Raw genomic sequence first — 21825 nt, 5'->3', positions numbered from 1 at the left:
GAGGCAGGAGAATCACTTGAACCCGGGAGGCAGAGGTTGTGGTGAGCCGAGATTGCGCCATTGGACTCCAGCCTGGGCTATAGAGCGAAACTCTGTCTCAAAAAAAAAAAAACAAAAAAATTCAATTAAAAAAAAAAAAGTAGGCTGGGCACAGTGGCTTACACCTGTAATCCCAGCACTATGGGAGGCTGAGGCAGGAGAACTGCCTGAGCTCAGGAGCTCGAGACCTAATCTCTACTAAAAAAACAACAAAAAAAAGTAGTAGGTGGTCTAAAATTTTGGCTTATTCATATTCAAAACTTCATAAAAATGCAAAACAGGCTGGATGCGGTGGCTCACGCCAGTAATCCCAGCACTTTGGGAGGCCAAAGGCCAGCGGATCTCGAGGTCAGAAGTTCAAGATGAGCCTGGCCAATATGGTGAAACCCCATCTCTACTAAAAAAATACAAAAATTAGCCAGGCATGGTGGCACACGCCTTTAGTCCCAGCTACTCCAGAGGCTGAGGCAGAAGAATTGCTTGAACTCGGGAGGTGGAGGTTGCAGTGAGCGGAGATCGTGCCACTGCACTCCAGTCTGGGTGACAGAGTGAGACTCCGTCTCCGAAAAAAAAAAAAAAAAAAAGAAAAAGAAAAAGAAATGAAGGATAGAACTTGTAAGATGGAATAAATAAGAAATTTGAGAGTTAAAATACTTTGGAAATGCTAAAAAAAAAAATACACAAAGTTTGGTAAGCTGAGAGAGGAGACAGGAAGGGAGGGAGGAAGTGTGTGTGTGTGTGCAGCAGGCAAACGTACGTGCTTGTTTGTTTTTAAGTTCAAAATCCAGCTCCTGCAAGAAGGCTTGCTTTTTGTTTTTGGGACAGGGTCTTGCTGTGTTGCCCAAGGTAGACTGCAGCGGTGCAATCACAGATCACCACAGCCTCGACCTCTTGGGCTCAAGCGATCCTCCCACCTTAGCTTCCTGAATAGCTGGGACTATGGGTGCATGCTACCACACCTAGCTAATTAATTTTTTTTTTTTTTTGTAGAGACAGGGTCTCACTATGTTGCCCTGATCTCAAACTCCTGGGCTTAAGTGATTCTCCTGCCTCGGCCTCCCAAAACGCTGGGATTACAGCGGTCCCAGGGCACCCCATTAGAAGCCTGTGGTCTACTTCTAGGTATCATGGCCTTCCAGTGAGAGAAAAGACTTAGAATTCAGTATAGTGAAGAGGAGTAATAGTTCCTAGAAACAAGTTTTGAAGAAGAGAGTTCAAAAACAATAAATGTTTAAATGGAGGTATAGGAAAAAAGGCAACATGGAAAAAATTAAAGGAAGTGGCAAAAAACAGTTTAGTTTCCCTCGAAGGGAGCTGGTTCTGTCCCACACCATTAGATGGCAGCTGGGGAAGTCTCATAACTTCATCTGCAGGCAGCGCAGGTGTGTTGACAGAACAGCTCACGGTGTAACAGGCAGCCCCACCAGCACCCAAATATCGCTGAAAGATGTTCGGAGGGTTAGAGGAAAATCGCAGCTATACTCTGAAGACTGATGATACCAGAACTGTGGAGGTGAAGGGGATGCGCTGCACCATGGTGCTCAGTGCTGGGTATGTGCAAGAGTCACCTGCAGGGCTCCAAAGAAGCCAGAAGCTTCTGGACAGTGATAACAATGAGCACACATTCACCCTTTCACTCCCTTCTCAAGCACCACTACCATGAGAGGGAACGGGTTAAAGAAAGAAAAATGGGGCGGGCGCAGTGGCTCGCACTTTGGGAGGCCAAGGCAGACGATCACCTGAGGTCAGGAGTTTGAGACCAGCCTGACCAACATGGCGAAACCCTGTCTCTACCAAAGATACAAAAATTAGCTGGGCATGGTGGCGTGGACCTGCAATCCCAGCTACTCGGGAGGCTGAGGCAGAGAATTGCTTGACCTCAGGAGGCAGAGGCTGCAGTAAGCTGAGATCGGGCCACTGCACCCAGCCTGGGTGACAGAGTGAGACTCCATCACAAAGAAAAAATGTTCAAATCTCCAAAGGACAGGGAGAATGAGGGGAGGAAGCAGCCATACAATTTTGGAAGCTGCAAAGTGGGGGATGCATGGTAAGGACTCAGCAGGCCCTGGAAGGCTAAAAGGAACGACTCCCCACCCAGCAGCCCAGCCAGATCGCCGTCAGAGACCCGCGTGGCCCACAGGCTCCATGTGTGTGCTCAGGGCTTCCAGTCAGCCTTGCTTGGCCTCACTCTTCCAACCAGGGGATTGCCAACATCTAAAGACAGCCTCTGCCATGGAAAAGGCGAACTAGACAGAAAACACACAACTTGGGACACACAAAGACCAGGCAGGGAGAAGAAACTTCCAAAACATCCTTAGGGAGATGAGAGAAGACTCTACAGCCATCAAACAACAACAGGAACTTTCGGAAATTAAACATGTGATAATGGAAATAATTTGACAGAGGGTTGGAGAAATAAGGTTGAGAACATCTTCTAGAAAGTAGGATAAAAGCATAAAAAGATAGAAACAGGACAGAAAAGAAAAGTGGAGGCCAGCTTAGAAAGTCCACAATACAAAAGGAAAACTCCAGGCTGGGCACGGTAGCTAATGCCTGTAATCCCAGCACTTTGGGAGGCCAAGGCAGGTGGATCACCTGAGGTCAGGAGTTCGAGAGCAGCCTGACCAACACGGTGAAACCCCATTTCTACTAAAAATACAAAATTAGCTGGGCGTGGTGGCAGATGCCTGTAATCCCAGCTACTTGGGAGGCTGAGGCAGGAGAATCGCTTGAACCCAGGGGGCAGAGGCTGTTGTGAGCCCAGATTGCACCACTGCACTCTAGCCTGGGCAACAAAGGTGAAAACACCTACTCAAAGAAAAAAAAAAAAAAAAAAAAACAACAGGAAGCCTCCAGCCAGAGTGAACAGAAAACAGGAAACAGGAGGGGCGCCAGGCGCGGTGGCTCATGCCTGGAATCCAGCACTTTGGGAGGCTGAGGTGGGAGGATTGCTGGAGCCCAGGAGTTCAAAAGCAGCCTGGGCAATACAGTGAGACTCCATCTCTACAAAAAAAAAAAAAAGAAAAAAGTAGCTGAACATGGTGCACATGCCTGTGGTCCCAGCTACTTGGGAGGCTGAGGTGGGAGGACTGCTTGAGCCCAGAAGTTTAAAGCTACAATGAGCTGTGATTGTGCCATTGCACTCCGGCCTGGGTGACAGAATGAGAGACCTTATCTCCGAAAAACAAACAAACGAACACCCCACAACAACAAAAAACCCCACAACAACAACAACAAAACACAAAAACACAACAACAAAAAAAGGAAAACAGGAGAGACGGGGCAGAAGAGGACCCCAGCAGAGGACCCAGACACCACCGGCACATGGGCTGCAAGCGCCTGGCTGCAGGGATTAACACAGCCCTGCCAAGGCGTATCACCGCGTATCTGCTCTTACAACACTAGGAACAAAGAGACCTTACAAACCAGAAAGAAAACCAGAAAGAAAACCAGGTCAAGTGCCAAGGATCAGGTGTTAGAACAGCCTCTGGCTTCTCAACAGCAATCCTGGAAGCTGAGAGACAATGGAGGAAGACCCTCAAAATCCTAAAGGAAAATGGTTTCCAACCTAGACTGCTATATCCAGCAAGGTCAAGGGTGAACACAGATGAAAGACTTTTCAGACATGCAATATCTCTAAAAAGTCACTGACCATGAACCCTTCCTTGGGAACCGACTGGAGGATAAACTCCACCCAAACAAACACAGACACAGAAAGAGGAAGACCCGGGATCTGGAAGAAAGGGGCTCTAACATGAGGGGAGGTCAAAGGTGACACCAGGACAACAGCTGAGTCCCGGGTAGAGAGAGGAACCAGGCCAGATTGGAGCTGGCCAAGAGGGTGCAGGAGAGATCTCTGCAGGGGGAAGAAACAGAGAAGACACATTCCTAATGTGTCCAAATGTGCGAGACAACTGGTAGAGTCTGGGATTGAATGTGTGAAACTGCACTTAGAAAACTAGATAAGCAGGCTGGGCACGGAGGCCGAGGCAGGTAGGTCACCTGAGATCAGGAGTTTGAGACCAGCCTGGCCAATATGGCGAAACTCCATCTCTATTAAAAATACAAAAAATTAGCTGAGTGTGGTGGCACATGCCTGTTAATCCTAGCTACTCGGGAGGCTGAGGCAGAAGAATCACTCGGACCCAGGAGGTGGAGGTTGCAGTGAGCAGAGACTGATCAAACCACTGCAGGCCAGCCTGGGCAACAGAGCGAGACTCTGTCTCAAAAACAAAAAAAAAGAAAAAAGAAAAAAAACTAGATGAGCAAACAAGATGATTATCAAGTGCAGGGAAAACAGAGTCACACAGACAAGGAACTGCAGGTGTGGTTCATCCCCTGCCTCCACTGTGAAGCGCTCCTCCTTCCTCACAGCAAGGCCCCTGCCTGGGAAGTGTTGCAGCTCTGGGAGGGTGGAAGCAGGAAGGGAGGCGGGTGGCTGGGGGATGGGGGAAGGGAGAGCAAGAGCTCTGCATGTTTCTGTTTCCCTGGAGAGTCAATCAGCAACACCTGAAGTCAGGGGACCAAACACAGCTCCAGAAGCAGCATTTCAGTGAAAAGAATTGAAAGGAGCTCTCCAGAGAGGGCAAAATTGGCAGGAGAGACTTGTTTCTTGTAGCACATCTTATACAACCCACTGACATGTCAACCTACCGATTTTCACATGTGACTTTGTTTTCTTTCTTTTATAGATGGAGTCTCACTCTGTTGCCCAGTCTGGAGTGTGGTGGATGATCCTGGTCTCCAGTGATCCTCCCACCCAGCCTCCTGAGTAGGTGGGACTAGAGGCACATACCACCACACTTGGCATTTCATGTATGACTTTCATTAAAAATAAAAACCAGGCTGGGTGTGATGGCTCCTATCTGTAATCCCAACACTTTGGGAGGCCAAGATAGGTGGATAACTTGAGGTCAGGAGTTCCAGACCAGCCTAGTCAACACAGTGAAACTCCATCTCTACTAAAAATACAAAAATTAGCTGGGCGTGGCCAGGCACGGTGGCTCACTCAAGTAATCCCGGCACTTTGGGAGGCCGAGGCGGGCAGATCATCTGAGGTCAGGAGTTCAAGACCAGTCTGGCCAACATGGAGAAACCCAGTCTCTACTAAAAATACAAATATTAGCCGGGCGTAGTGGCACTCACCTGTAGCCCCAGCTACTCAAGACACTGAAGTGGGATGATCGCTTGAACCCAGGAGATGGAGGTTGTAGTGAGCCGAGATGGTGCCACTGCACTACAGCCTGAGTGACAGAGTGAGACCCTGTCTCAAAAAAAAAAAAAAAAAAAAAAAAATTAGCTGGGCCTGGTGGCAGGTGCCTGTATTCCCAGCTACTTGGGAGGCTGAGGCAGCAGAATTGCTTGAACCCAGGAGGTGGAGGTTGCAGTGAGCCAATATCACCCCGACTGAACTCTAGTGGGTGACAGACCAAGACTCCATCTCAAAAAAAAAAAACTAACCAAAAACCAAAAAACGAAACTGGCAGGGCACAGTGGCACATGCCTGCAATCCCAGCACTTTGGGAGGCTGAGGGCTGGCAGGATCACTTGAGGCCAGTAGTTTGAGACCAGCCTGGACAACACAGCAAGACCTCATCTCTACAAAATAAAAATTTTAAAAATGAGCCAGGTGTGAGGGTGCATACCCCTAGCCATTCTGGAGGCAGAGGCAGGAGAACTGTTTGAGCCTAGGGGTTTGTGGGTATAGTGAGCTATGATCACACCACTGCACTTCAGCTTGAACGACAGAGTGAGACTCTGTCTCAAAAATAAAAAATAAAAATCCACCAGGATGCCTGGGCCTCACCCCAGACCTGCTGAATTCACATCTCCAGGGAGGGGCTGAGGCCTGGACATTTTCTTTTTTGTTTTTGAGACGGAGTCTGATTCTGTCGCCCGGGCTGGAGTGCAGTGGCACGATCTCCACTCACCGCAAGCTCCGCCTCCCGGGTTCATGCTATTCTCCTGCCCCAGCCTCCCAAGTAGCTGGGACTCCAGGCACCTGTCACCACACCGGCTAATGTTTTGTATTTTCAGTAGAGACCTCGTGATCCGCCCACCTCAGCCTCCCAAAGTGCTGGGATTACAGGCCTGAGCCACCGCGCCCGGCCGAGGCCTGGACATTTTCAATAAGCTCCTCTGATGGCTCTAAGATGGATCTGACCCTTCACTTTACTGATGGGAAAATGATAGTGAAAGACCAGTGAGTTTAAGCAACATGCCCAAGGTCACTTGAATCCACAGGCAAAAAACAAGTATTAGTTGAAGTTCTTCTGATTGCAAGTAATGGATTCCACCCACAATGGGAACAGTCCTTCCTGGCTGGCAGGGCTCCGGGATGCTGCAGTCTCCCTGAGCACTGCACCCCACTGCTGGAAATGGCTGCATGCCACCTTCCCAATGCCTCTGCGAGACACCTGCATGCAGGCCAGCTGGGAAGGAAGTCTTCTGCAGCATTGTGGATACAAGCAGTGCTGGCTCAGTGAGGTTGGATCAAGGTGACCAAGAGGCACTTGTACAGACAACTGGTCCAGTCACCAAAAGGGGATTAATGAGATTACAGACCCAGGCTGGGACACCAGCATGGATTGGCTTCCTCTGCCCCAAAGCAATCCATGTCAGAGTCCCCATGTCCACTCAATCCCAACCTCACATCCCACAGATGTGTACCATGAATCCAGCGAAACAGGCCAGAGAATTTCCACAGCTCACTGCAGACTTTCCCATTTGGGTCCTGTCCGGCCCTGCTCAAGAGCCTCCCATAGGTCCCACTGCCCCTGGAATTAGCCACAAACTCTCCAGCCTGAGAGTCAAGATCCTCCAAAGATGACCCAAAGGACATCTCAGGTCTTCTCTTTCCCACAACATCCTTTCTGCATCCTTCCCTCCCAGAGGTTCACTGCCAGGAGCCTAGAAGCCCACGGAGCTAATGTCTCACAGTCCTCAGGGTGGTCTAGCAGCAGACAGTCCTCCCAAAGCAGCAGGAAGGAGCACTCTTCCCTACTCAGAAACACTGGCCAAACCTCTTTACCTGCTGGTCACTGAAAATGCCCATTGAGTCTGAAGTCCCAGTTCAAACACTACCCATCCTCGGAAACCAGGTTTGGGACCCTGAGGATCTGTATTTTTTTCATGATTGCTTCTATAACCTCCTGCTCTGCTCTTCTTTTAGTCATTTAACTTTTGGTCACTTAACTCCAAAAGCAGCTTCACTCATTTCCTTTTTTTTTTTTTTGAGACAGAGTCTTACTCTGTCGCCCAGGCTGGAGTATAGTAGAATGATCTCAGCTCACTGCAACCTCTACCTCCCAGGCTCAAGCAATCCTCCCGTCTCAGCCTCCCGAGTAGCTGAAATTACAGGCATGTGCCACCACGCCCAGCTAATGTTTTGTATTTTTGGTAGAAATGGGGTTTTACCATGTTTCTCAGGCTGGTCTCGAACTCCTGAGCTCAGGTGATTCACTCGCCTCGGCCTCCCAAAGTACTGGGATTACAGGTGTGAGCCACCATGCTCAGCCAGCTTCACTCATTTCTGTTCCCTCTGCAAATCCAACACAGTGTAGGGTATCCTATAACGTTCATTTAAAACTTTTTTTTTTTTTTTTTGAGACAGGGTCTCATTCTGTCACCCCGGCTGGAGTGTGCTGGCATGATCATAGCTCACTGCAGCCTCAACCTCCCTAGTAGTTGGAACTACAGGCACATACCACCACACCTGGCTAATTTTTTGTGTTTTTCATAGAGATAGGATTTCATAATAATCCCAGGCTGGTCTTGAACTCCTGAGCTCAAGCAATCTACCCACCTCGACCTCCCAAAGTGCTGGGATTACAGGCATGAGCCACCACACCCAGCCCATTTAAATTTTTTTTTACACTTTAATATTTAAAACAACTGTACAGAGGCCAGGCATGGTGGCTCACATCTGCAATCCCAGTACTTTGGGGGAGGCTTGCTTGAGGCCAGGAGTCCAAGACCAGCCTGGGCAACATAGCAAGACTATGTCTCTATAATTTTTTTTTTTTTTTTAATTAGCTAGGTGCGGTGGTGCATGCCTGTAGTGTCCTAGTTAGTTGGGAGGCTGAGGTGGGAGGATGGCTTGACCCAGGAGTTTGAGGTTCCAGTGAGCCATGACCACTCCACTGTGCTCCAGCCTGGGCAAGGAGTGAGACTATGTCTCTAAAAAACAAAAACAGGCCAGGCACAGTGGCTCATGCCTGTAATCCCAGCACTTTGGGAGGCAGGCGGATCACCAGACCAGGAGATTGAGACCGTCCTGGCTAACATGGTGAAACCCTGTCTCTACTAAAAATACACACACAAAAATTAGCTGAGCGTGGTGGTGGGCGCCTGTAGTTCCAGCTACTCCGGAGGATGAGGCAGGAGAATGGCCTGAACCCGGGAGGTGGAACTTGCAGTGAGCTGAGATCATGCCACTGCATTCCAGCCTGGGTGACAGAGAGAGACTCCGTCTCAAAAAAAAAAAAAAAAAAAAAAAAACCAAAAACAGCTCTACAGAGGTATGTTGACATACAATGAAATGCACACATTTAAAGTACATAATTGGGTAAGCTTTGACACATGTATATACTCATGAAGCCACTGCCACATCTCCCCTTTGAAATTTCTGCCAGGCCTTGAGTAAGCACTGATCTGTGCTAGCATTTTCTTTTTTTTAATTTTTATTTTATTTTTTATTTTTTTGAGACAGAATCTCACTCTGTTGCCCAGGCTGGAGTTCAAGCGATTCTCCTGCCTTAGCCTCCCAAGTAGCTGGGATTACAGGTGTGCACCACCACACCTAGGTGACTTTTGTAGTTTTAGTAGAGATGGGGTTTTACCATGTTGGCCAGGCTGGTCTTGAACTCCTGACCTCAGGTGATCCACCTGCCTTAGCCTCCCAAAGTGCTGAGATTATAGGCATGAGCCACAGCACTCGGCCTGTGTTAGCATTTTCTAATATTTTATATAAATAAGTTTGTTTTTGAGACAGGGTGACGCTCTGTCGCCCAGGCTGGAGTGAGGTGGCAGTCATCATGGCTCATTGCAGTCTCTGCCTCCTGGGCTCAAGGGATCCTTCCACCTCAGCCTCCCAAGTAGCCGGGACTACAGGTGCGCACCACCACACTCAGCTAATTTTTGTATTTTTTGTACAGATGGAGTTTTGTCATGTTGCCCAGGCTGGTCTTGAACTCCTGGGCTCAGGTGATCTACTCGCCTCAGCCTCCCCAAGTGTTGGGATTACAGGCATGAGCCACCATACCTGGCCAAATTTTATATAAATGAAATGATAACAGTATGTATTCTTTGGCTTCTTGTCTCAGCATAATTATTTCATCAAATTTGGAAAACTTTCAGCTGTATTTCTTCTTCACATCTTTTTTTCCTGTCACCCTTCTTCCCTCTTCTTTTAAGACTTGGATTTTATTTATGTGAGGTCACTTGAAGGGGTCTGCGCTCACTGATTCTCTGAACATTTTCTTGCCTGTTTCCCTCTCGGCTTCAATGTGGATGGTTTTTCACTGCTGTGTTTTCAAGCTCACTAGTCTTTTCTTCTGCAAATTCTATGCTGCCATTAATCTCATCCAGTGCATTTTTCAACTCAGACACTGCAATTTTAATCCCTACAAATTTGATTTGAGTTTTTTTTTTTTTTTTTTTTTTTTTTTAGAGGCAGGGTCTTGCCATCTTGCCCAGGCTCATCTTGAACTCCTGAGCTCAAACAATTCTCCCAGCTCAGCGTCCCAAAGCGCTGGGATTGCAGGCATGAGCCACCGCACCCAGCTTGGAGGTTTTGTTATTGATTTTTTTTTTTTTTTTTGAGACAGAGTCTTGCTCTGTCACCCGGGCTGGAGCGCAGTAGTGCAATCTTGGCTCACTGCAACCTCCACCTCCCAGGTTCAAGTGATTCTCGTGCCTCAGCCTCCTGAGGAGCTAGGATTACAGGCATGTGCCACCATGCTTGGCTAATTTTTGTATTTTTAGTAGAGATGAGGTTTTGCCATGTTGGCCAGGCTGGTCTTGAACTCCTGATCTCAGGTGGTCTGCCCACCTCAGCCTCCCAATGTGCTGGGATTACAGGTGTGAGCCATTGCGTGCCTGGCCTAGCCTGGAGTCTTCGTATCTCTCATTTTTCTACTGAACAGGCTGAATCTCTCTACTAGCTTCTTGAACACATAAAGGTGTAACAACTGTTTTAATGTCCTGTCTACGAATCTTACCATCTGTATCGTTTCTGGGTCAGCTCCTATTGATGGATTTCTTCCCCCTTCATTGCAGGTCGTATTTTCCTGCTTCTCTGCTTGTTGGGTAAACGTTAATTGGTTGCCCATGTGAATTTTATCTTGTTGATGTTGGATATTTTTGCAATCTGTAAATATTCTGGAGCTTTGTTCTGAGATGCTGTTAAGTTACTCTGAAACCAAGCTCCAGTAGGTAGGACCAGAGCTGCATTTAGTGTTAGGCTAATTTTGCTCCATATCTGAGGCAGAACACTCCTGGGCATATGACCTACTTACGGCCCCATAACAGTCACCTTTGCTGTAGTTTCTTCTAGGTTTTCAGTGGGAAATTATTTTTTATTCTTATTAATTGATTGAGACAGGGTCTTGCTCTGTTGCCCAGGCTGGAGTGCAGTGGTACAAACATGCTCACTGCAGCCTTGACCTCCTGGGCTCAAGTGATCCTCCCACCTCAGCCTCCTGAGTAGCTGGGACCACAGGTGCACGCCACCACACCTGGCTAATTTAAAAAATTACCTGTAGAGACAGGGTCTCACGATGCTGCCTAGACTGATTTTGAACTCCTGGGTTCAAGTGATCCTCCTACTTGGGCCTCCCAAAGTGCTGGGATTATAGGCATGAGCCACTGCACCCAGCCTAGTAGGATTTTATAGTTTTGTTTTACAAAACTGGAACCACACTACAGACACCATTTCAGAGTCAACTGTAAGCACAGTAAGAACAGACACCTCTTCCACTCAAGCACATAGGGTACACAGAATGTGAAACTGCACACCAACTATGCTTGCGTTAGAGGTGCCTCTAACACAGACAGAACATTCTCTAACTCAAACAGCAAACTCCAGACTCTGAAGATGCTAAACACAACTATAAATATTTTCTCCAAACCCTTCCAAGTGTTAGCAAGTCTGAAAACTGAGTCATTTGTTTTGAGTACTTTGTTAAAACTTTATCACAAAACTACTACAGGGGGTATCTTCCCAGAGAAGAGAATAGGACAATGGAACTAAATAGAGAAGCTGATGCTAATTTTAAAGATTTCTGTGGCTTCACTTCAGGTGCCCTTGAGCATCTATCCCCTGCCTCCATTTCCATTTCCACTGCAAATACATCCTCTATGCAGATGAAGAAGCTCAAGTCGAAGAAGAAATAAAACAAAGTGGAAAGATGTAGAACATCATCAAAATACATAAACCCCGCTTGTTCTCCAATCCTCAGATTCAACCAACTCTTCTGACTTCCAGTCCTCAGAGTGAGCCCCCGTCTCCTCCCACTCCTGGGCTCATTTTCAGGACCCTCTGCGAGGTAAAGATTTGCATGTGTAGGCTTTGTCCTAAAATACCACGTGTGAGGCCACTAAGCCTATGACATGTCGCCACAACCTGGTGCTTGCTGCAGGTCTTGGGCCTCAGAGCCATAGGAGGGGCAGAGGCGGGTGTCACACACCTGGGTCTATGTCCCAGTCCTGCCGCCTGCCCGCTATGAGGTCTCAGGCAACTTTCTGAACCTCTGAGCCAGGGTTTTCTCCTCTGTCAAATGGGGAAAGACACAGCCACTTCCCAAGTTGTTGCGAGGACTGAGGGAAAGATGTACTTCAGGCACTAGCCTGGCACAAGGTGAGTACCTGGCAGCAGCACTTGTCTTCACTTCTGATCTCAGCAAACAATCGTCAGTGCCAGCAGCCTGGGAGAAGCACCTTCCTCAGCCCAGGGGAGCCTCAGCAGGGGCAGCACCTGGGAGCTGGGGGCCTGGGTCCCTGCCTGGGCTTGGCACACACCAGAGTTGGGATCCTGGGCAAATTGCTCAACTGTTCCGGGTAACAGATTTCCTCGTAAAATAGGGAGAACCACTGACTTTTCTATTTCCTGGGGCAATAAAAGGGTTAGGGATCAGGCAGTGCTTGGCAAAGTGCAGGAGAAAGGCCTGTGTACATGTGAAGCCTGACTCCTTTCCCACAGAAACCAACTTCAAAACTTCAAAAGCATTTTGTATCTACAGAATCCGTGGCAAACTGAATGTCTTCCAGAGCATGCTAAAAGCTAACTCAATGAGAAAATGTGGCTCTATTCAGCAGAACTACTTGAAATAGTTCATGCTTAACATCCCATTTAGCAATCACTACTTCATTCAGAGCACAGCTTTGAGGTCCTTTCATGTGAATTTGTTCTATTTTGGCCATTTTCCTGGGCAAAGCTGTTGATCACCACAGTCAATAGAGCACTTTAAGCAAAGCTTTCTTCCCCATTTTAGCTTTGCTTCCTAGAGGTTATTCTAGAGTCTACATGGAGACAGGAACAGGAATTTGTGGTTGCACACAGTTCTCCTTGTAACCCTTTTGCCAGGTACCGGAGTGGCCCCATGGCTGCAGATAGGTGCACACAGCAGAGGCAAGAGTGGCTCCAGCCCCACTGAGGACTGAGTCCAGCAGCTTCCCGCCTGCCCTACTCTCCAGCATCCTGGCCTCTGGCTTGCTGGGAAAAGGAGGAGGTAAGGCATATGGGCCCTCAACCCACTCAAGGATGTTCTTTCCACAACATATCCTGCAAATCTCGCTCTTGCACTCAGCAGCCCTTTACTAACACTGGCCTGCCTCTGCACTGGGATCCTACAAACTTTACAGTCCAGTGTTACCACAGGTCTTCCATATGTACGTGATAATTGTGACAAATATTCCTTGGAGCTACCAGAGGAATATCACTATCAAGCAAAGCACTGTGCACAAGAATGTGGGGAGGAAGTAACAGAGTGGAAATAGAAGAAAGAGAGAATAGAAAAACAGAGAAAAAGCAAGAAAACCAAAAGGAGGTGTTTTGAAAAGAGCAACAAAATCGACAAACCTTTAGCTAGACTAAGAAAAAATGAGAGAAGATTCAAATTCTTCCTCTTATTATTATTAGAGTCGTGCTCTGTTGCCCAAGCTGGAGTATACTGGCAATTGGCAGTAAAATCGGCAATCATAGCTCACTGCAGCATTGAACTCCTAGGCTCAAGCAATTCTCCTACCTTAGCCTTCTGAGTAGCTGGGACTACAGGTGCACTACCAGGCCCAGGTAATTTTTTTTTTTTTTTTTGGTAGAGATGATACCTTGCTATGTTGCCCAGGCTGGTCTTGAACTCCTAGGCTCAAGTGGTCTTCCTGCCTCAACCTTCCAAACTGGGATTACAGACATGAGCCACTGTGCCCAGCCAATTCAAATTATTAAAATCAGAAAGAGGAGATATTACTACCAACTTCACAAAAATAAAATGTATTACAGAAGAACACTGTGAACAATTGGATGCCAACAAATTAGATAAAATAGATGAAATGAACAAATTCCTAGAAAGAATAAACTACTTAGATTGAATCAAGAAGAAAGAGAGGCAGGGTACAGTGGCTCATGCCTGTAATCCCAGCACTTTGGGAGGCCAAGGCGGGCAGATCACTTGAGGTCAGGAGTTCAAGATCAGCCTGGCCAACATAGTGAAACCCTGTCTCTACCAAACATACAAAATTAGGCTGGGCGCAGTGACTCACATCTGTAATCCCAGCACTTTGGGAGGCCGAGGCAGGTGGATCACAAGGTCAGGAGATCAAGACCATCCTGTCCAACATAGTGAAACCCCATCTCTACTAAAAATACAAAAACTAGCTAGGCATGGTGGTGCACGCCTGTAACCCCAGCTACTTGGCAGGAGAATTGCTTGACCCTGGGAGGTGGAGGTTTCAGTGAGCCAAGATTGTGCCATTGCCCTCCAGTCTGGGCAACAAGAGCAAAACTCCGTCTCAAAAAAAAGAAGAAGAAGAAATAGAAAATTCTGAATCGGCTGGGCGCAGTGGCTCATGCCTGTAATCCTAGCACTTTGGGAGGCTGAGGAGGGTGGATCACTTGAGGTCAGGAGTTCAAGACAAGCCTGGCCAACATGGTGAAACCTCGTCTCTACTAAAAATAGAAAAATTAGCTGGGTGTAGTGGTGCATGTCTGTAGTCCCAGCCACTAGGGAGGCTGAGGCAGGAGAATTGCAAGAACCTAGGAGACAGAGGTTGCAGTGGGCCAAGATCACACCAATGCACTCTAGCCTGGGTGACAGAGCGAGACTCCATGTCAGGAAAAAAAAAAAAAAAATTCTGAATAGACCTATAATGAATAAAGAGATTGAATCAGTAGTCAAAAAACTTCCCACAAAAAAAGCTCAGGCCTACATGGCTATATCAGTTCATGGATGGGATGATGAATTCTAACAAATGGGGTTTAAGAAGTAAAACCAATCTTTCAAAAACTCCTCCAAAAAGTAGAAAAGAAGAAAACACTTCCCAATGCATTCTATGAGGCCAGCATTACCTTGATACCAAAACCAGACAAACACATGACAAGAAAACCAAAGACCAATCTCTCTCATGAATATAGACACAAAAATCCTCAACAAAACTTTAGCAAACCAGGCCGGGCGCGGTGGCTCAAGCCTGTAATCCCAGCACTTTGGGAGGCCGAGACGGGCGGATCACGAGGTCAGGAGATCGAGACCATCCTGGTTAACACAGTGAAACCCCGTCTCTACTAAAAAATACAAAAAACTAGCCGGGCGAGGTGGCGGGCGCCTGTAGTCCCAGCTACTGGGAGGCTGAGGCAGGAGAATGGTGTAAACCCGGGAGGCGGAGCTTGCAGTGAGCTGAGATCCGGCCACTGCACTCCAGCCCGGGCGACAGAGCGAGACTCCGTTTCAAAAAAAAAAAAAAAAAAAAAAAAAAAAAAAAAAAAAAAACTTTAGCAAACCAAATCCAGCAACGTATACACACAAACGATTACACATCATGACCAACCGGGATTTTTCCCAGGAATGAAACTGTGTTTCTTTTTTTTTTTTTTTTTGTTGAGACGGAGTCTCGCTCTGTCGCCCAGGCTGGAGTGCAGTGGCCGGATCTCAGCTCACTGCAAGCTCTGCCTCCCGGGTTTACACCATTCTCCTGCCTCAGCCTCTCGAGTAGCTGGGACTACAGGCACCCGCCACCTCGCCCGGCTAGTTTTTTGTATTTTTAGTAGAGACGGGGTTTCACCGTGTTAGCCAGGATGGTCTTGATCTCCTGACCTTGTGATCCGCCCGTCTCGGCCTCCCAAAGTGCTGGGATTACAGGCTTGAGCCACCGCGCCCGGCGAAACTGTGTTTCAACATATAAAACTCCATCAGTATAATGTATCATATTAATAAAGGAAAAAAACCACAAGGCCATCTCAATAGGCATAGAAAAAGCATTTGACAAAACCCAACACCCTTTCATCATAACAAACACCGAACAAACTAGGAACGGAAAGAACTCCTAGAATTCCTTCTAGGAATAGAAGGGAACTTCCACCTAATAAAGGGAGCCTAAGAAAACACAAAGCTCACATCATATTTAATGGTAAAAGACTGAATGCCTTTCCCTTAAGATCAGAAACAAGACAAGGATGTCCACTCTCGCCACTTCTATTCAACACTGTCCTAGAAGTTCCAGCCAGGGCGATCAGGCAAGACAGTAAAATAAAAGACATACAGATAGGAAGGAAGAAGTAACATTATCTCTATTGGCAGACCATGTCAGAAGCCATGATCTCATCTATAGAAAATGCAAAAGAAATCTTCAAAAACCTGTTAGACCCAATAAACAAGTTTAGCAAGGTTGCCAGACACAAGATCAATATACAAAAATCGATACTAGCAATGGGCAATCTGAAAATGAAGAAAACAATTCCATTGACAATAGTATCAAAAGGAATAAAGAACTTAGAAATAAACTTAACAAGAGCAGTATAAAACGTCTACTCTGAAAACTACAAAACATTGGTGAAGGAAAGTAAAGAAGATTTAAATAAATGGGAAGACATCCCATGTTCACAGACTGGAAGATTTTCCAAATTTATCTACTGATTCAACACAATTCCTTTCAAAATTCCAATTAGTATTTTTTTTTTTTTGCAGAAATTGACATACTTATCCTAAAATTCACATGGATGTAGGAGGGGCTCCATGTAGCTGAAACAATCTTGAAAAAGAAAAAGTTACAGGATTCATACCCTGATTTCAAAATTTACAACAAAGCTAAGTACTCAGGACAGTGTAGTATAAGGATAGATATACACAGATCACTGGGATATAACTAGGAGTCCAGTAGTAACCCTTTATATTTATAATCGATTGATTTTGACAAGGGTGTTAAGATAATTTAATGTGGACAGAATAGTCTTTTCAATAAATGGTGTTGGTACAACTGAACAGCCATATGTAAAAGAATGCATTTGGACAACTATCTCATATCATATACAAAAATTAACTCAAAATGGATGAAGCACTTAATGTAAGAGCTAAAACTATACAACTGCTAGAAGAAAACATAGAGGTAAATCTTTGTGACCTTGGATTAGGCAACTAAAAGCAGAAGCAAATGAAGAAAAAATAAATAAATTGGACTTCATCAAAATAAAAATGTTTGTGCATCAAAGAACATCATTAAGAAAGTAAAAGACAACGCACAGAATGGAGAAAATACTTGTAAATCATGTGTCTGATAAAGGTCTAGTACACAGAATACATAAACAACTTTTTATTTTTATTTTTTTTTAAGACGGAGTCTGGCTCTGTTGCACAGGCTGGAATGCAGTGCCACATCTCAGCTCACTGCAAGCTCCGCCTCCCGGGTTCACGCCATTCTCCTGCCTCAGCCTCCAGAGTAGCTGGGACTACAGGCGCCCGCCACCTCGCCCGGCTAGTTTTTTTTGTATTTTTAGTAGAGACAGGGTTTCACCATGTTAGCCAGGATGGTCTCGATCTCCTGACCTCATGATCCGCCTGCCTCGGCCTCCCAAAGTGCTAGGATTACAGGCGTGAGCCACCACGCCCAGCCAAGAACTCTTATATAGAACTCAGCAGGCTGGGCATGGTGGCTCACACCTGTAATTCCAGCACTTTGGGAGACTGAGGTAGGCGAATCACAAGGTCAGGAGTTTGAGACCAGCCTGGCCAACATGGTGAAACCCCATCGCTACTAAAAATACAAAAATTAGCCAGGCATGGTGGCGCATGCCTGTAATTTCAGTTACTCAGGAGGCTGAGGCAGTAGAATCACTTGAACCCAGGAGGCAGAGGTTGCAGTGAGCCGCAATCACGCCACAGCACTCCAGCCTGGGCGACAGAGCAAGACTCAATCTCAAAACAAACAAACAAACTCAGTAAAAGATAACACAATTTTAAAATGAGCAAAAGATTTGAGGCTGGGTGCGGTGGCACACGCCTGTAATCCAAGCACTTTGGGAGGCCGAGGTGGGCGGATCACCTGAGGCCAGGAGTTTGAGACCAGCCTGGCCAATATGGTGAAACCCTGCCTCTACTAAAAAAATATGAAAAAAAAAAAAAAATAGCCAGGCATGGAGGCACATGTCTGTAATCCCAGCTACTCAGGAGGCTGAGACAAGAGAATCGCTTGAACCCAGGAGGCAGAGATTATAGTGAGTGGAGATTGTGCCACTGCACTCCAGCCTGGGCGACAGAGTGAGACTCCATCTTTAAAAAAAAAAAAAAAAAAAAAAAATTGAATACATAGTTCTTGAAAGCAGACACACAAATAACCAATAAACACATGAAAAGAGGGATGTTCCATCTCATTAGTTATTAGGTCAGTGCAAATCAAACCACAATGAGATACCACTTTACAACTACTGCGATGGCTAGTATTAAAAAATTAGACATATGAGGCAGTCCTGAGACCAGAAAAATAAAATACCAACAAAAAATTGCAAAGGCTAGGTGTGGTGGCTCACACTGGGTGTAATCCCAGCACTTTGAGAGGCCGGGGAGGGTGGATCACCTGAGGTCAGGAGTTTGAGACCAGCCTGACCAACATGGTGAAACTCCATCTCTACTAAAAATACTAAATCAGCTGGATATGGTGGCGCATGCCTGTAATCTCAGCTACTCAGGAGGCTGAGGCAGGAGAATTGCTTGAACCCGGGAGGCAGAGATTGTAGTGAGCCAAGATTGCGCCATTGTACTCCAGACTGGGCAATAAGAGTGAAACTCTGTCTAAAAAAAAAAAAAAAAAAAAATTGATGAGGATGGGAAAAACGAGAACCCTCATATCTTACTGGTGGAACACAAAATGGTGCAGCCACTGTGAAAAACACTTTGACATGCTTAATAAGTTCAACACGGAATCGCCATATGACCTGAAATTCCACTTATAGACAGACACCCAATAGAACTGGGAACATACATCCTCCCTGAAGACTTGCACCCAAATGTTGACAGCAGCATTATTCACAGTAGCCAATAAGCAGGAACAATCCAAATGTCCATCCACTGGTGAAATGATAAACCAATGTGGCCTATTCATACAACAGAGCTGTTATGTAGTTGTAAAAAGGAATTAAGAACTGATACATCTACAATGTGGATGAACTCTGAAACATGATACAAAGTGAAAGATGTCAGATAAAAAAGGCCATACAGTATATGACCCAATTTATATAAAATGTCTAGAATAGGCAAAGTCATAGAAATAGAAAGCAGATGAGTAGCCGCCATGGGCGGAGGGGCTGGGTTCTGTGAGAACAGGAAGTGACTCTAATGGGTAAGGGTGTTTTTTTTGGAGTGATGAAAACATTCTGGAATTGGATAGTGCTAACTGTTGCACACTCTGTGAATATGCTAAAAGCCACTGAGCTGCATACTGTAGAAGGCTGAAATTTTATGCTATGTGGGTTGTAACTTAAAAGGAACAATATAAAGTAGTTAGAAGGAAAAAAAGGAACATATTACCAGTGGTGTGTCAAAGGAGTCCACCTGGGTGCAGGCAAGCAGAGAATGTAAGGACAATAATGAAACTAGCGACAAGCAGCTTGCTTTTCATAATCGCTGCGCCCTAGCAGTGCTAAACATGGCAGTGCTAAAGGCTCCTCTCTGCAGGGTAGACCGCTCCCTCTCTGCCACTGTGAGTAGTCACTGTGCGCAGAGGGAAAATGGAGCATGTGTTATAATTCATTATGTACAACCTCATGTTTGCACAGTGCTGTATCATTCACACAGTACTGTCAGAGACATTACCATCCCCACAACCCTCCGGAGGAGGAAGACCCACCAGTGAGGACGAGAAGCCTCCCTGTGGCCATGACTGCTAGTGGTGGCCTCCACACAGCTCTGGAGCTGAATACTGATTTCAGCAAAGGGTCTCCCACCAACCACACTCCCCAGGGCTGGTGGACACGACTGGTGTCCTCATCCCTGAGGCCTCACCATGACCAAAATGTAGACAGTTAGGCACAAAGGCATTTACTCTACTCTTTACCTCTTTCCTGACTCCACTGAAGGTTTCTCTGCCCAACAAGGAACCATTCCTCCGCGCCTACTGCTGCCTCCACAACTGGCAACTTCACCGGTTTCCCAACAGAGTTACCAAATAGGGACTAGCAGGAGTCTGGGCAAATAAGTCTCAAAGAACCACAGCCCCCAGTTATAAACTTCAACAGAAATCTATTCAGCATGGGAACCAAGCCTGTGAGATCTTTTAGGGTAACTAGATGGTCCATTCAAATCCAACTTCTGCTTGTGAGCTGGGTGCTGGAGGTCAGGAGAACACAGACTGTGTTGGGATGCACTGTCAGCTGAAACACGGCAGGAGCTGGCCAGCGGAGGGCCAGACAGGAAACGGAATTTCTTCAACAAACCAGGAGAGGCACTCAGCATTTTCTCCATGACAAGATTGACTTTTACTTTCTTCTACTTGTGGGTACTGATTTATTATCATTATTATTATAAAACAGAGGTTCCAAAATATAGGCAGATTTAAAAAATAATATTCACTTAGTAAAAAGAAACAAAATATTGTTTTTGTTTGTTTGTTTGTTTTGTTTTTTTTTTTTTTTTTTTTTTGAGACGGAGTCTCGCTCTGTCGCCCAGGCTGGAGTGCAGTGGCCGGATCTCAGCTCACTGCAAGCTCCGCCTCCCTGGTTTACACCATTCTCCTGCCTCAGCCTCCCGAGTGGCTGGGACTACAGGCGCCCACCACCTCCCCCGGCTAGTTTTTTGTATTTTTTAGTAGAGACGGGGTTTCACCGTGTTAGCCAGGATGGTCTCGATCTCCTGACCTCGTGATCCACCTGTCTCGGCCTCCCAAAGTGCTGGAATTACAGGCTTGAGCCACCGCGCCCAGCCAAATATTGTTATTTTGAAAGAGAAAAGACATGTGTTGACTCATAATCTGTAACCATCTGTTGTTCAGTTCTAAACTTCACAAATCCCAAATTCCAATTGTGATCTTGATGAATGAGTGTGTAGACCCTGGGGGCATGGCTCCCCGCATTGGCTGGGAGGCCTCTAGAGGCTGTGGGGATCCTTTTTCCCAGTACCAGCACCCTCACAGTTTCTGTCTTACTGAGGAATGAGTTCCACCAGCTAACGTCTGCTTACCTGGACAGGTGGCTCAATCATTATCCAGGCTGGAAGCATGAGACTGGGATTGAGAGGCTGAGTCCCTACACGGAAGTAAACTCCACCCCTGGAATCACAGGCCCAGATGTGCTGATTTCCACATGCCAAGCTTGTCAATTTCACAGCTCCTGGAGACAAAGAAAAGTACACACACTATAATTACTTTTGTACAATGACTAATCTTTCATCTAATCTATGAACTTTGATTTTCTACTTCAAAGAAAGAAATAAGGCTGCATTTGCAACTGAACTTGGACGCTGAGTCATCGGATCTGTCCTAGTCCATCCACGTTGGCTGTGTGGACTCAGCTGGACTTGAGAACATTGTAACTCAAGAGAGTAATGATGGCCTCTGGCCACTCTGCCACCTGCCAGGCGCCACACAGCACCCCTTCCAGGCAACAGGCAAAGCAGTCAGGATGCTGTCAGCACAGCGCCCTGAACCACCAAGCCCTGGGATTAGTATCTCAATGTGGGTCCCATCGTCAGCTTCCTCAGAGATGTGACTAATGCCAGCGAATTCTGGATTTGGAGAGAGGGAACTCGTATTTACAGATAATCTTGATCTTAATTAGAATTAAACTGACTGGGCACAGTGGCACACACCTGTAATCTTAGCACTTTCAGAGGTCATGGTGGGTGGATCAGTTGAGCCCAGAAGTTCAAGACCAGCTTGGGCAGCATAGTGAGACCCTGTCTCTACAAAATACACAGAAATTGGCCGGGCGCGGTGGCTCAAGCCTGTAATCCCAGCACTTTGGGAGGCCGAGGCGGGCGGATCACAAGGTCAGGAGATCGAGACCATCCTGGCTAACACGGTGAAACCCCGTCTCTACTAAAAAAATACAAAAAACTAGCCGGGTGAGGTGGCGGGCGCCTGTAGTCCCAGCTACTTGGGAGGCTGAGGCAGGAGAACGGCGTAAACCCGGGAGGCGGAGCTTGCAGTGAGCTGAGATCCGGCCACTGCACTCCAGCCTGGGCGACAGAGCGAGACTCCGTCTCAAAAAAAAAAAAAAAAAAATACACAGAAATTAGTTGGGTATGGTGGCACACACCTGTAGTCCCAGCTACTTGGGAGGCTGAGATCGCTTGGGCCCAGCAAGTAGAG

General features: G+C 46.6%; 1 protein-coding gene across 7 annotated transcripts in view; it reads right to left on the bottom strand.

Annotated features, from left to right (window-relative positions):
* The window catches only part of TECPR2 (tectonin beta-propeller repeat containing 2), a 145036-nt gene that overhangs the window by 20164 nt on the left and 103047 nt on the right, over positions 1-21825 (bottom strand). For all 7 annotated transcript variants that reach the window (XR_004057396.1, XR_004057397.1, XM_030931070.1 and 4 more), the window contains one exon: positions 20697-20845. Coding sequence is in view for 5 of the 7 variants with exons in the window: in XM_030931070.1 (XP_030786930.1) it covers positions 20697-20845 (149 nt within the window). In the remaining 2 variants the exon portion in view is untranslated. The remainder of the gene's footprint in view (positions 1-20696; positions 20846-21825) is intronic.

The sequence above is a fragment of the Rhinopithecus roxellana genome, chromosome 5 (assembly GCF_007565055.1).
Source record: "Rhinopithecus roxellana isolate Shanxi Qingling chromosome 5, ASM756505v1, whole genome shotgun sequence".
NCBI classification, from domain to species: Eukaryota; Metazoa; Chordata; class Mammalia; order Primates; family Cercopithecidae; genus Rhinopithecus; species Rhinopithecus roxellana.
Note: the sequence above shows the minus strand (reverse complement) of the source record. Positions and strands in the feature narration are given on the sequence as shown.